The 14769-nt window shown below is 40.7% G+C and overlaps 1 protein-coding gene across 2 annotated transcripts; it reads right to left on the bottom strand.

The window, feature by feature from the left end:
• cnih4 (cornichon family AMPA receptor auxiliary protein 4) lies at window positions 1-9733 on the bottom strand. Of its 2 annotated transcripts, none has more exons than XM_046400872.1 (5): window positions 9590-9733; window positions 8375-8443; window positions 7361-7473; window positions 1703-1846; window positions 1-1587 (listed from the first exon to the last, which is right to left on the bottom strand). In XM_046400872.1, exons 1-5 carry the CDS (start codon window positions 9656-9658, stop codon window positions 1560-1562), a joined length of 423 nt encoding a protein of 140 aa, XP_046256828.1. In that variant the 5' UTR covers window positions 9659-9733; the 3' UTR covers window positions 1-1559. The 2 variants fall into 2 exon arrangements, with proteins under 2 accessions (XP_046256828.1, XP_046256829.1); XM_046400873.1 differs by having other exon boundaries at window positions 1703-1843.
• Between the last annotated feature and the right edge of the window lie 5036 nt (window positions 9734-14769).

Genomic DNA, 14769 nt, shown 5'->3' with positions numbered 1-14769 from the left:
AAGTAGCTGTCATTTTTATTTATAAAACACCACATTTTTCCCTCCAAAAAAAGAAACTTTACACGGCATGAGATAGTGCTCACTAGCGTCCCTAAAGAGACAAATTTCTACACGTGGCTTTCATAATACAGATGTACTGTTTGGTCACCACACAAAGTCCATGGTCCCAGTGAAAAGCTGAGACAGCTGCTGGTCAAACAGAGAATGTCACACTTTAGCATACAGTGTGTGATCAATACAGCATCAAGATCAGTGCATGACTGAGATCAAATTCAAACTGCCACTCAAACAGTAATAATAAAGCAGCCATGACTTACAAACTGTATCAGTTCTTTCTTTCACACTGAGTACAGCACCACTTTTTATGACCCCAAATTCAGACAACATTAAGCTGTGAGAGGTTTGTGGTTCACTCATTAATGTAACCAGACTAACATTTACTGCTGTGTGTTTTGAATGGACACACAAATAGGTGGGCTGGGTGTTGATCAGCAATGGACTCTGCATGTTTTGCACTTTCACACCATCACAAGCCTCTGATTTCATTTTGAAAATCTTTAACTTTTTAATATAAGAATTAAAAACAGTGTTGAACAAGAGGGTTAGCAAAGCCCTGGCACAACAAGAAAAAAAACAGTATGACAAAGACTGAACATACAGGCTGATAATCATGATGCACAAGATTTTGGAGCAACATGTTGGACATTCCTCTCCACCCTGAACCTTACTTTGGAGAAGTTTGACATCAAATCTTAAACCCCACTGTTATTTACTGACCTACCCCCAATTTATGCTGTTTTTTGAAACTGTCTCAATTATTTAGGATAGGATAGGATTTTTACTTAGTTTTTACTGCAAAGCACTTTGTAACTTTCATTTTTTAATTGCTATTTTTAAAAAGTTACTATTATTACTTAGTGTTGGGTTTTACTTTTATTTATTACCTACACATGTGCACTATGCTTGCATGATAGGAAATACTCTGGTCCTGTCCTTGTATGGATTATAATCATGTCAACAAAAAACTGCTCATCAAACTCTGAAGTATTACTTTACCTACGGAAGAAACAAGAAAAGGCACAGGTGGAAAAGGGGAAAATGATGAAATGATGGCTGAACAGCCAATTAACCTCCCAATTCAACATGCTGACTTGGTTGATCGAATGAACACAAACACTACAATGATGTCAGGAGACAAATATGTGGACTGACAGACACACAACTGAGCTCTGACATTCTGAACACAGACAATTAATGTTAACTTTGTACTGTGCCATAGCACAAAAGAACAAGAATATACACTCACTTTAATTGGTACAATAGTACAATTTAATAGGTTGCAAATAGACGTTGAAAAAAATGATTCAATGAGCCTCCTTCACAATAAAACACAGCAGTGGTTGTAGGAGATTGTGTCTTGATGGTACTGAAGTGTTAAATACACATACTGTGTCAAAGTCAAAATTGAGGCATTCTGACACACAAAATGTGAATCTCTGATTCAATGCATACAGTACTTAAGCAGGATGAGGAGACAGTTTGGCAGCTTGTTTAGTGCTTCAGTCGTTGATTAGAGCCAGGATCATGCTGGAGAAACAGGGAAGATATGTGATTATACACAAGAGCCACCACTATTATACAGAGTGTGACCCTTCAGCATGTCACTAAGTGTAAGGGTGCATGTGCTAATGCTGTTGCTCACCTGTACAAATATATGAAGAAGCAGAGCAGGTGGTAACCCAGTTTAATCATGGCCTCCTTCATGTGGGACTTTAGCTGACCTCGGTTGTGGATTTCAGTTGGGTCAAATACTCCCATGTTTCCCATCGGAACCTTCATATACCTGCTGAGACCAAAAAGAGTAAAGCCAGGAGCCTCCCTGCACGACCAGCTCTGTGCTCATACACACAGCACATTCAAACTGTGTGAAACTATGATGAAACTATTCGGTGAGATGCATTCACACACGCACTACTACTCTGAACTTTTCCAGATATGAAGTAGACTTTACCCTCCCAATTACAAAGACAGAAAAATGTCCAGTACTGTCCAGTAATGCAATGTCCTCCTCCTGCACACTAACGAGGTATCATACCTTGTCTATGCCAAATACTGACTGATATGGATAACCTCCTGCTTCATGTCCTATGTGTTAACTTTACGTTTATGTAAATTCAAAATATTAGCACGCATAATGTTGTCTGTGAAGATTCTAAGCAGCTAGGTCATGGTATATCTAAATGCTATCTGAAGATCACAGGACTTACTTGAAGTTCTTGAGAACATTTCACCTGACTGGTGGGGAAACCCAGGCATTTAACCTCTTGTGGGGTCCTTAAAATACCTTGAGAGTCACTGAGGTCATATGTGACTCCTTGACCCCTGCTAACCGTTGCTTATGCCTGGGTATTTTGTCGTTGGGTTGGACATACTTCTGCCTCCGAGTGTTGTTAGGTTTGTAGTGCACAGGATCTGTTTGTAGTTTTCTTTTCTGTCTGTTTTGTGTCTTTTAGTGGTTTTGATGAAGATCTAGTTAAAATTTTGAGTGCTTCACTGTTTCCACTCTTTCTTCTTCCTCCGGTCATCGTGGGCCCATTCTGAGTCTGGTGATGTATGGTTCTAATAACCCCCAGCTTGTGTTCCAGAGGGTAGTGAGAATCCATGTTAGTTAGTTAGAGTTAGTTTCCTGTATACTTCGATGCTTAGACTTCTGTCAAGGCTTCTACGTCCTGTATTTTAATTTTCACCCAAGTGTCATCCACATACTTAAACCTGTGGTTGGGAGTAGTTCCTGTGAAAGAGGCCACAGGCACTGTTCTTTATTTCCTCCACCCAGACGTTAGCCATTAAAGGAGGCACCACTGAGCCCATGGCACAGCTGTCGTGGTGGTGGTCAGGCAGAGGTTGAGCAGGGTATATAAGTGGTCTATGGTGAGGTTGGTTCTGTTGTGAAGAGTAAAGTGAAATTGTAGGAAACCATGGTTTCATTTGAGTTTAGTTTTACACTCCTTGTTGGCAAAATCCTGAATGTTGTTCCCTACCGAAGCAGCTAGGATGGTTTAGCAATGTTATAGGTGACCAAGTTGATGCTGCAGATGATGGGTCTGGGTGGGGCTCCTTACATGTGTATCATGGCCAGTCCATAACTGCAAGGGGTGGCTTCCTTGGGGTACAGAAGGTGAGTAAGTGTCAGTCAATTGCCTTAGGTTTTTTCCAGTTGCTTTAGGTAGTTTACTACCTTTTCTTCTCCTATGGCAGCTGGTAATATCTTGTCTTTGTGTTTCGCAGGTGGCTGTGTTGCTGAATAGACTGGTCACCTTGGCATGTACTCAGCTGCGTTTAGTACAACAGCTACCAAGATGGTGATGTTCCGGTCTCTCTGTAGTGGTCCCAGTGCCTTCCTTTCTTGGACAATGAAGGCAGTATCTTTGCACTGGCAAGGGTAACTGCTACTTTCAACCTGAGTTGTACATCATTTCTATCTCTCAAATAGTTGCTTCTGATGCCTGATTCTGTAGCTAAGATGAATCTGTTCCAGTGTTACAGCAAAGTTCAGTCCTTTGGCTAAGAGATCCTTCCCCAGTTGGGTAAGCTCTCGGTTAGACAAGTTCCTCAACCACCATGAATGTCCAGTTGTGTTGTTACAATCCTTTTTTCTTCCCACCAGGAGCTGCCTTCAGCAGCTCTCCCCTGACTGAACATTTCCTATCTATCCCATATTTCATGTTGTTAACTGCTTTCCTGTCCGTATAACACCCATTGCACATCTGCCTGTTTGAGGGATTCCTCCTCTGCTGCTTACCCTGAGGTTTCTCCCATTTTTTCCTGTTAAAGGTTTTTTTCTGGGAGTTTTCCTTAGTCGATGTGAAGGTCTAAGGGCAGAGGATGTTGCTATGATGTTATGTAAAGCTCTTTGAGACAAACAGCTTGTAAAAATGGGCTATACAAACAAAGTTGTCTTGTCTTGTCAAAGTCAGTTGTTTAGTTCTATGTATAATTGCTTGGACTGTAAAGCCATTCCTTGCCCTCGGTGAGTTGTGGTGTCTGTGCCTATTCCACTAACCTGGATACTTCCTTCATGCTCCACTAGGTAGAATGGTTGTCAGGTCCTCAAGCATGCAGTCGGTCTTAACTTTATGGTGAAATGTGCCTGTCTCACTCTTGTAAAGCGGTTTTATCAAGTCAACAGTTAAGGGCTGAATCTGAGCACTAGCTGTCAGAATCCAGCAGCTGTCAGACCAATATGCAAATCGTCACAAACAATGACCAATTCAGCTAGAACAAAATTTATTAATAAGTATCAGTTCATTAATCCTATCTTAAAGTGTTAATAGTACCCTATTATCCCACCAGAACTTTGCGTTCCCAAAATGCAGGGCTACTTGTGGTTCCTAGAGTCCTCAAAAGTAGATTGGGAACCAGAGCCTTCAGTTATCAAGCTCCTCTACTATGGAACCATCTTCCGGTTTTGGTCCGGGAGGCGGACACCCTCTCTATATTTAAGAGTAGACTAAAAACTTTCCTCTTTGATAAAGCTTATAGTTAGGGCTGGCCTAGGCCGGCCCCTAGTTATGCTGCTATAGGCTTAGACTGCCGGGGGCCCTCCCATGACGCACTGAGCTCTTTCTTCCTCTCCCTCTCCTTCTGCACACATTCATGTCCCATTAATGCATATTACTAACTCAACTTCTTCCCTGGAGTCCCTGTGCTTTCTTATCCCGCAGATTCCTAGCGATCATGACTGGACCTCCTGCTGCGGTCCTGCTGTCGTCCTGCTCAAAACCTACTGCAATTACTACTGTTTAGTCCTAATCTGATTTAAATCTGTTAAGACTCAGTACAGCTACTACCATTATTGTTACTACCATTGTTATCAAAATCACCATAACACCTTCTGTATACTTCATTGTCATTGTCATTATCTACATTTCGATACTTCTGGTATTATTACTGCTGCTATGCATCTCTGCTTGTGTGCTCCTTCTCTCACACCCCACCCCCTCTGTCTCTCTCCCTTGCTCTCTCTTTCTCTCTCTCTCTCTCTCTCTCTCTCAACCCAACCGGTCAAGGCAGATGGCCGCCCATCTTGAGCCGGGGTCTGCTCCGAGGTTTCTGCCTTCTAAAAGGCAGTTTTTCCTCGCCACTGTCGCCAAGTGCTTGCTCAAGGGGGAATGTTGGGCTCTCTCTATTTCACAATTTAATTAAAGAGTTTGGTCTAGACCTGCTCTAATTGGAAAGTGTCATGAGATAACTTTTGTTGTGAATTGGCGCTATATAAATAAACTGAATTGAATTGAAATTGAATTGAAATTAATCAGTTCAATCAAGTCAGTCAACACTACTTGCAATTAATTAAGATCTGTCATGAAGTACAGCTAAAGCAACAAACACAAGACACTATACTACAACTGAAGCAAACTAGTACACATGTGATGTGAGGTGATGTGCTGAGTGTGCGCGCGCGTGCGTGTGTGTGTGTAAGAGAGAGAGCGGGAGAGTGGACAAAGATGGCAGATGAGGTGATGTCATCTCACTGGGCTCAGGACAGTGGGCTCAACCATGAGTTTGAGCAAAGAGAGTGTGGAAAACAAAGAGGACAACGTGGTCTAACGTGTGTCCTGCAAGGAGGCCTGGTGGTGGCAGGCTCAACAAAAACACTCATGCTGAGCGCAAATTGACAACGAGCAAGTAAAAAGGCCGCACAGCAATCAGCAAACAATGAAGTTAATTTAAGTCAGTTAAGTTAATTAAGTCTCTGCTCAGACATAACCCTTTTACTTTGTGTTGCTCCGGAGTGACTGGAGTGCATGTGAAGTCCGCTCTGGAAGAGCAGTTGTGCCCTTTTCTAGCAGCTACGGCACACTGTTTTCCTCAACTGACAGTGGTTAAAAAACAGTGGAGTTAACTTAATTGGGGAAGAGGGTAATCCGTTCTCTCCATGAAGAAGTCTGTTTGTCCTTTCACAGGCAATGGGTGAGATCAGCTGATTTGATGCAGGTATCTCCTTGGATCCAGGCACAACAAAAAAGAAACAAAAATGATCTTGTTGCTCCACCCATGAGTTCAAGACATGTAGCCAAGTTTTAAAGCGTAAAAACAAGCTCAACTGGGTGCTCCTGGAGTAGCTCTCACAGTCAGCATGGTGCACTGAAAAAGCAAGGAGGAGGAAAGCAGGGGTGCTTTTATGGCCTTTTATGATGTGGCCGGAGGAGACTGAGGATCCCAGGGGTTTCAGTGAGTCTTGTCCAATGAGAGGTCAGAGTTTGAATTTAAACCAATCTTCACACCTTGCTGCAATTAGTGAGGTGTTGGTGCTTGCTTAACAAAAGCCTGTAAACTCTCAAGCTCAAGTTTCTGGGACTACATGCAGGCCTCTCTATTGTTTTAAGTTTTCTGAATGTCGCACCAGTTGAAAGGTGTTCATTCAAAAGTGTGTAGCAATGTGTCCATGCAGATTCTGAGTCATCCAGGTTATGGTATATCTAAATGCTACATGGAGGCAATACAAGCTAGGAATCATCAGAACTCTACACTATCAAGCTCAGAATGTGCCCCCAGGTGTAAGCAGAACAAGGACAAGGGACACTTATTTGAGAAAAGCAATGCACACTTTATGGCCAGAGAAGAATACTAATTTAAAAGAGGTGGTGACTTATGACACCAACTTTAAGCCATCTGTAGTGCAGCCGTGAAATCCCCGTCCAGACGCTTTAATCCCCATTTACACTGTCCTGCATGTGACTCTAACAACTCACATGATGGAGTGGGGCAACAACTTACTAATGAGTCACACATTGGCTCATGTGATGACCCCGAGGAGGTGACAACCCCACCAGAGGTTAAACACCTGGGACTCCCCACCAGTTTTAGTACTGAAGAAGCCTTTCAGATGAGAGGTGAAACATCTTTAACAACCTAAAAGAAATCCAGCTGCCTTCCATTGTAGTACTTTAACAGTCATGTGTGAACAGACTGAAAAGGGCCGGACTGAAGACACAGCCCTGTGGTACGCAAGTGTTCAGAATGAGAGTGGACGTTGTGCGGTTGCCCACCCTGACATTTTGCGGTTACTAAGGAAGTTCTATATCCATGAGTAGTGTGGTGGTTAATCCCAGGTTGCTGAGTTTGCTTACCATTTTATGGGGGGGGGCTGTTGCATTGAAAGTGATGCTAAAGTCAACAAATAGCTTTCTGGCTCTTGTGATGTTCTAGTTGGGGCAGGGTTATGTGCATTATGTGAAATGACTACATTTTTACTGTCACAGAGTATATATTAGTATACATAGTCACATTACGCAACCCTACAGAAGAGCATAGTCTCTCACAAGCAATGCAGGAAACAGCAGCAGTATGAACATACCTATAAATGTTCCAGACTGCTACAGGCAGGTTGAGGAGGAAGATGAACCAGTGCATAGAGACCAACATCAGCATTGTGGACAGACACTGGCCAATCATCTCTGGAATTACCCACTGGAAACACAAAACATCAGAAATCATACATCACTGTAATTATGTATCTTCCACCAACCAGCCAAGTTATAGTTTACATCCATGTCTGTCCAGACTCACATAATATATGTGGTGAAGACTTTGAAGGAATTTGATTAAAGTTAATAAGTGTACTTCTTGATGAAATGGAAGTTATCGCTATATTAACATGTATGATTCCAGTACATTATTTCCATTGTAAGTCATGTTGTCTTCACTCAGAGACTATTTTACACATCACAGTGACAGAAAGAAACAACAACAAAAAAATCATATTCCTTGTATGTGTTCAAATGCTTAGCTAATAAAGCTGAATCTGGGAGAACATAAAGAGGCTAAAAATTCTAAAACATGAATGCTTCACATACATTTTCACCTCGACAGCACAGAAGATCTTGACAATCAAGTTTCAAGGTGGACACCAAAATCAGTGTCACCAATTCAGAATCTGACCAAATGTGAAATATGGTCACTATCTCCCCTTCTGTAATAACTGACAGAAAAGTTCATCATTTAATCTTATTAGATATTTATGTGAATTTTTGCTATTTCCGTGTATCAGTTCTTGAGGTATGTGCAAAAACAAAACTTGTTTGATAGGTCATAGTGACCTTTGACCACCAAAGTCTAATCAATTCATCCTTGGATCCAAGTGGACATTTATACCAAATTTAATGAAATTTCCTCAAGGTTTTTAAGAGATATCACTTCAGAATGGGATAGACGTACATATGGTCAACCAGTAAAAAATAATGCCATGGTTATCGCCGGTATGGAGTCATAACAAGTAAAAAGGCACCCCAAATAAAAGAACATGAACAAAAAAAAAAAACATAGGTATGTTCATCCTGTAACAATAATAATACAGACTATCATGGCTTACTTTGTTCAGCTTGGAACAGCAGGCTCTAGCGTTGATGTAGTCACATTCCAGATCAGACAGGGTGATGATCTGAGCTTTAAGTCAAGGCCTGATGCCATAAACTGATGAGAACCTTAAACGTGTAAGGTAAAGAAAACATTTTTGTCAGCGTACTCATTTTCAGCCTCTATCAGCCTCATTCAACTGAACATCCACTTAAAAGATAAAATTGCTGTAATCTACACTCAACTCTCCTTAAGACAGGAAATAACTTACACAGGACGAATCAAATCAAATCTAATTCATCAGAATTGTTCTGATTCTACGCTGGTTTTAGCCCAATGATTTACTGCACACAGAAGTCCTTCTTCTTCATTACACACCGATCAGCCACAACATTAAAACCACTGACGGGTGAAGTGGAAAAAATGAATCATATCTTTTCAATGCAATGTTCTGAGGGAAATCTTGGGTTCTGGCAATCATGTGGATGTTCTTTTACAAACACCACCCACCTTAACATTGACGGTTCTTCTCGTCAGCAGGAGCCTCCCCCCTACTGGGCAATGTATCCTGTCACATTTTGAAATCAGCTCAGGAATGTCTCATAGTCCATAACAACAGCGGTCAGATTCCCCAGGTCCCAAAGTGACAGAGAATCTGTGGGATGCACTGGAATAAGCTGAATCCGCCCTCCTTCAGGGGAAGGAACACAGGATTTCTGGCGACATTTTGTGGTCACAAGCATCAGAATGTTGGCTCCTTTGGGTGTGTGTGTGTGTCAAAGTACACCCACATACTTGCCATAAAACAAGGTTTCCCCGCAAAATATTACATTGTAAGCATATGATTAATGACAAGCCACAATAACTGAACCAAATTTACACTGCTATTAATGAATATTAATCAAACTACTAGTGTAATTTTCGTAACAGTAGTTGAAGTTATTCCTGTGCAACTAACTTTAAATAAAAGGTCATCAGTAATGTTGTAATACATTTACTAATTCACAAGTCACACACCGCATTTCGTCACAAAAGAGGCAGTAAGGCACCAGAAACAGCAACGGCGATAGAAAGCCAACTTAAAATACACTTATGACAAGGCGGCTAAGCTACTTGGCTAAGCTACTTGGCGTTAGAGTAATATACTAATATTACGAAAAGAAATCACGAGATCATTGGGTCGGAGAGTGGAATAAGCTCGACTCTTAGCCGAAACATCCGAAAAGGATACAAAGTACACGGAGAGGAATATCAGTGCACAGCAGTCCACAAGTGAGAGAATGAACACTACCGCTTCCATTTTCTTTTTCCGACAGTACCGTGTTTCATTTCCGGACAACGCTCGATCCGCTGGGAGTTGTACTGCTACATAGCGGTCAGGAGTGGAACTAATGAAAGCCGAGTCAAAGCGTTGGACTGAATTAATCACATAACTCATAAAAAGACAGAGAGAAGGAGTATCTAAAGCGAAAGTGAATTGTAATAATTCAAATGGTGGAATGCAAGTGTTGCAGGGGTATGGTAAGAAAACAGTTTACGGGTTACAAGACAAGAGAGGTGACTGGGAAAGTGTGTGTGGTGAGGGGGGGTCAGAGGGAGTTATTGTGGAGAGTGCAGGAAAGATTCCTATCTGATCTTAACTAAATATATATATATATATATATATATATATATATATATATATATATATATATATATATATATATATATATATATATATATATACATATATATATTTCTGAGCTCAGATGTGTGGATATCCTCTTCCATCTTTCCTGTAGTAGCTTTATTGTTACTCAAGTATAAACTATTGACAATAATTTATGTTATATCAAACATTAACGTATGATCTGAGTCATTCTACCAAACCAGTGCCATTTGGGTCCACAACGTTTGATGAAGTGTATAAGGCACAAAAAATGTGCCAAAGTATGTTTCTAAAGCTTAAAGCTTTTAATTCCATTGTTCTTGTTAACATGATATATGAGTAAATACTATTTTTTGAAAGTGACATACTATTTTTAATCATTTTCATGAGTACATGGCCATTTTCACATGTCCATATTGACCAACATAACATTTGCATCCAAAATATCACCAAATACAATTCAGATTTTTATCAAACCTTTATTATTTCCACGAGTATAAGTGTGTCACTGATTCCTTAAAATGTATTTATTCAAGATAAAAACATTCTTTTTGGTAAAAATTGTATTATTTGTGTGCGTCCCTCAGTTTGTCTTACCACCCCGTCACACTCACCAGTTTTGTCTATAAATAACTGACTGTTGCTTTAAGTGACATCACAAAGAGGAAGTGACATAATTTGAACCTCTGGAGCAGCCAGGAACTAAGAAGGCAAGTTCTGACATTCTTTTTCATTGGTTTTTTGTTGTTTTTTCATCTTAGATGAGGTCCGTCAAGCTCAACCCAACCACCCCGTCATGCAATATTGATAGGGAAAACAGTTTTTTATTAAAAAATTTACATTATTAATGTAAAGAAAATGATATTTTCAATTGAAAGTATACTCACTTAGGTCAGGAACTTGACCACTTGGAGAACAGCGGCCATTTTAGGATGAAATTTACCACCCGTCACATACCACCCCGTCACATGTTTTATTGTGACGGGGTGGTAAGGGATGTGACAGGGTGGTTCTTCTTCAACTCACTCACAAAATTATGTCCAAATTATGTTATTTAATTTAATTATTATGGCACACATTCAACATAAAACAACAGTACTCCTACTGCAGAGAGTTAAAACAAAACATGTCTAAAGAGGAGGCAGTGATTCACATTGACTTCTCTGAAAACTACACATGCAAATACAGTTCAGAGATACAAGCTGTCCACTTTGGCTCCTCACACCAACAAGCTAATCTGCACACTGGTGTTTTGTACATTGGTGGTGAAAAAGAGCCCATTTGCTTTTGCACTGTGTCATCCTCCAAACACAAAAGCCCCCCAGCTATATGGGACCACATGAATCCGGTGCTGGATTATCTGCAAGCCACATATCCGCAGGTATCAGTTCTACACTTTCTGAGTGATGGACCATGTACTCAGTACAAACAGAAAGGGAACTTCTTCCTTTTCAGTACAGAGCTTGCAAGACGTAGTCTGAAAGGCGGCACATGGAACTTTTTTGAGGCAAGCCATGGCAAGGGGGCCCCTGATGGTGTTGGGGGGACCCTGAAAAGAACAGCAGACAAGCTGGTGACCAACGGCCGGGACATACCTGATGCCCGTGAGCTTTATAAGGCCCTCAAAGAAAACACTTCAACTATCAAGTTGTTTTATATTGAGAATGAAGCGGTGGAGCAGGCAGTGGAAAGAATGCCAGGCCAGATCCCCCCAGTGCCATCTACAATGAGAACCCACCAGGTGGTAACATTCACTCCAGGGGAGATCTTTTACAGAGAGGTCAGCTGCATGTGCTCCACTCACAAGCAGCTGAGATGTCAGTGCTTCACAACAAAGCACTTCTCTTTTAACCAGACAGCCCAAAAGGGGCTGACAGAAGCCATTGCTTGGGAGTCTGGAGATCTCCTTGGGAAGTGGTGTGTTCTCAGATATGATAATGATCTTTATCCAGGGATCATCCTGAATATAGACGAGACGCATGCCCTTGTGAAATGTATGCATCATCATATTATCATTATCATTATCATCATTATCATTATCATATATGCATCATCATATTATCAGACCATCTACTGATGGTCTGATAATATAGTAAGCATTAACACAACAGTTAATATCACACATTTCAATAGCATAGTTAGTACCAAAAATTAGGTAAGATCGTGTTACGGCAATTTCATTTCTGCCTGAAGTGAGTTAAGAAAAGGAAAACACAACAAATCCAGAAGATAGCATGCACCAAAATGTTTTAATCTCTATAGAGCGGAGGCAACACACAGAACCACACGGCAGCAAGCAGTTCAGAGTTGTGCCCCACTGGTTGAATTTTCATTTTATACTTTCTGATGTGTCTCTGCTTCTTTGTTTGGAGCTTCAAAGACATTCCTTCACAGGTTGAAGGAAAAACAGACAGGATGTAATAACTGTAAGTACCCCAATTCAGGTTTATCTCTTGTGAGATGAAGATCTCTTCCTGCCCTCTGCTTTATCCAGGATGTTATTTATAACGGGGCTATAACAGTCAGTTCATCAGGTCATTACTTGGTCACTATAACACTACACAACTAAAGCTACAGATTAACTACATTAAGTATGAAGTAAAAGTAAACATTATGTCATTGTTACTGAAAAGCATACAAAATTTCCATCACAATCATTGAACTTAAGACAAGACACGACATTTTATTTTATTTTTTATTTTTACAAGCAGTTTGTCTCAAAGGGCTTTACTACTACTACTTACAACTAAGGAAAAACTCCCAGAAAAATCTTTAACAAGGAAAAAATGGGAGAAACCTCAGGGTGAGCAACAGAGGAGGGATCCCTCACCCAGGATGGGCAGACGTGCAATGGATGTTGTACAGGCAGGAAATCAGGGGAGAGCTGCTGGAGGCAGAGAGAATACGAGACACCAAGGCCAGACTACATAGTATAACAGATAATGACGGAACAGCAAATGTGTAGAAGGAGAGGAGAGGAGATGAAAGGAGAGGCGATGCCTCTCTGTATCCTGATGTGTCCCCCAGCAGTCTGAGCCTATGGCAGCTATATAAAATGGTTCAGTTACCTGAGCCAGCCCAACTATAAGCTCTATCATAAAGTGGAGAGAGCCTCTCTGACCTGTGGGGAGAGTTGGTTCCACAGTAGTGGAGCACAGTAGCTGAAAGTTCTACCTCCCAGTCTGTTTTTAGAGATATTGGGAACCATAGCAGACCTGCATTCTGGGATCGAAGTGTTCTACTAAGGCAATAAGGAACAATGAGGTCCTTGAGATAGGACGGAGCTTTGTTATTGAGAGCTTTATAAGTCAGTAGAAGAATTTTGAAGTCTATCCTATATCCTACAGGAAACCAATGGAGTGAGGCTAAAACAGATGAGATATGCACTCTCTTATTAACTCCTGTCAATACCCTCACTGCAGCATTCTGGACTCTTCAGAGAGTTTTTAGAACATCCTGACAAAAGAGAATTACAGTACTCCAGCCTAGAAGTGATGAATGCATGGACCAACTTCTCAGCATCACTTTGAGAAAGGATGTTCCTTATTTTAATTATGCTACGAAGGTGAAAGAAGAAGAAGAAGTTTTATATGGGAATTGAAGGACAGATCCTGGTCAAAAATGACTCCAAGCTCCTCACCACTGTAATAGAGTTAAAGGTGATGCCATCCAGGGTGGTGGCCCGGCTAGAAAAAGAATCCCTGAGATGTTTAGGTCAAAATACAATAACGTCTGTTTTTTCTGTATTAAGTAACAAGAAGTTGGAGGACATCCAGGAGAGTAACTGCATTTTGTATTGTATGGCAATTATAAATTGACAGACTTTTATAGATAACTATAGCTGAGTATCATCAGCATAACAACAACTTCTGGATAATATTCCCTAACGGGAGCATGTAGAGAGTGAAAAGTATCAGCCCTAATACTGAACCCTGAGGTACACCATAAGTACCTTTACTACACTTGGAGCAATTATGATTACTGTTAACAAACTGATACCTGTCAGATAAATATGACTTGAACCATCAAAGGGCGGATCCTTTAATCCCAATTTCATGGTCCAGTCTCTGGAGAAGAATGTTGGGATCAATGGAATGGTCTAGAAGTACAAGTATGGAGACAAGACCTCTGTCGGATGCCAGGAGAAGGTCATTAGAAACTTTAATCAGTGCTGTTTCAGTACTATGGTGTTCTCTAAATCCAGATTGGAAAGCTTCAAAAAGGTTGTTGAGTGGAGATGTCGATGTAGCTGCTGTAGGACAACCTTCTCAAGGATCTTGGAGATGTATGGAAGGTTGGATATAGGTCTGTAATTAACTAATACATCTGGGTAAACGGAAGGTTTCTTTAATAGTGGTTTGATGAAACCCACCTTAAAGGCCTGTGGTACATAACCTGTGACTAAAGAGAGATTGATCTGGTTCATTATAGAAAGTTTTTTTTAATACATTAATAAAGTATTTTTCCAGGTTTGACAGTCTTCTGCACTGGAATGTGAATTTCTTTCCAACTGTCTATTTTTTTGTTTTAATATGTGTAGATTTGAATTGTACCAGAGAGCTACTCTCTTCTGATTAATTACCTTCTTTTTCTGAGGGGCTACAGAATTAAGGGTCCCAAGAAGTGATGTTGCAGTGCTATCTACAAGAAGGTCTAAGTGTGAGGGAGTGAAATTGGCATAGTTGCCCTCCATTGTATTAATGTAGGGAGTAATGGCAAGCTCTGCTGGAATGAGTTCTTTATATTTAGATACAGCAGTGTCA

The sequence above is a fragment of the Scatophagus argus genome, chromosome 9 (assembly GCF_020382885.2).
Source record: "Scatophagus argus isolate fScaArg1 chromosome 9, fScaArg1.pri, whole genome shotgun sequence".
Taxonomy (NCBI): Eukaryota; Metazoa; Chordata; class Actinopteri; family Scatophagidae; genus Scatophagus; species Scatophagus argus.
This window is presented reverse-complemented; position numbering and strand designations above follow the sequence as displayed.

Coding starts and splice junctions, on each gene's coding strand:
- cnih4 (XM_046400872.1), bottom strand. CDS start 9,658: ATGGAAGCGGTAGTGTTCATTCTCTCACTTGTGGACTGCTGTGCACTG. Junction 7,474..8,374: donor GCTGTTCCAAGCTGAACAAA/GTAAGCCATGAT, acceptor TTGTGTTTCCAG/TGGGTAATTCCAGAGATGAT. Junction 1,588..1,702: donor TTCTTCATATATTTGTACAG/GTGAGCAACAGC, acceptor CTGTTTCTCCAG/CATGATCCTGGCTCTAATCA.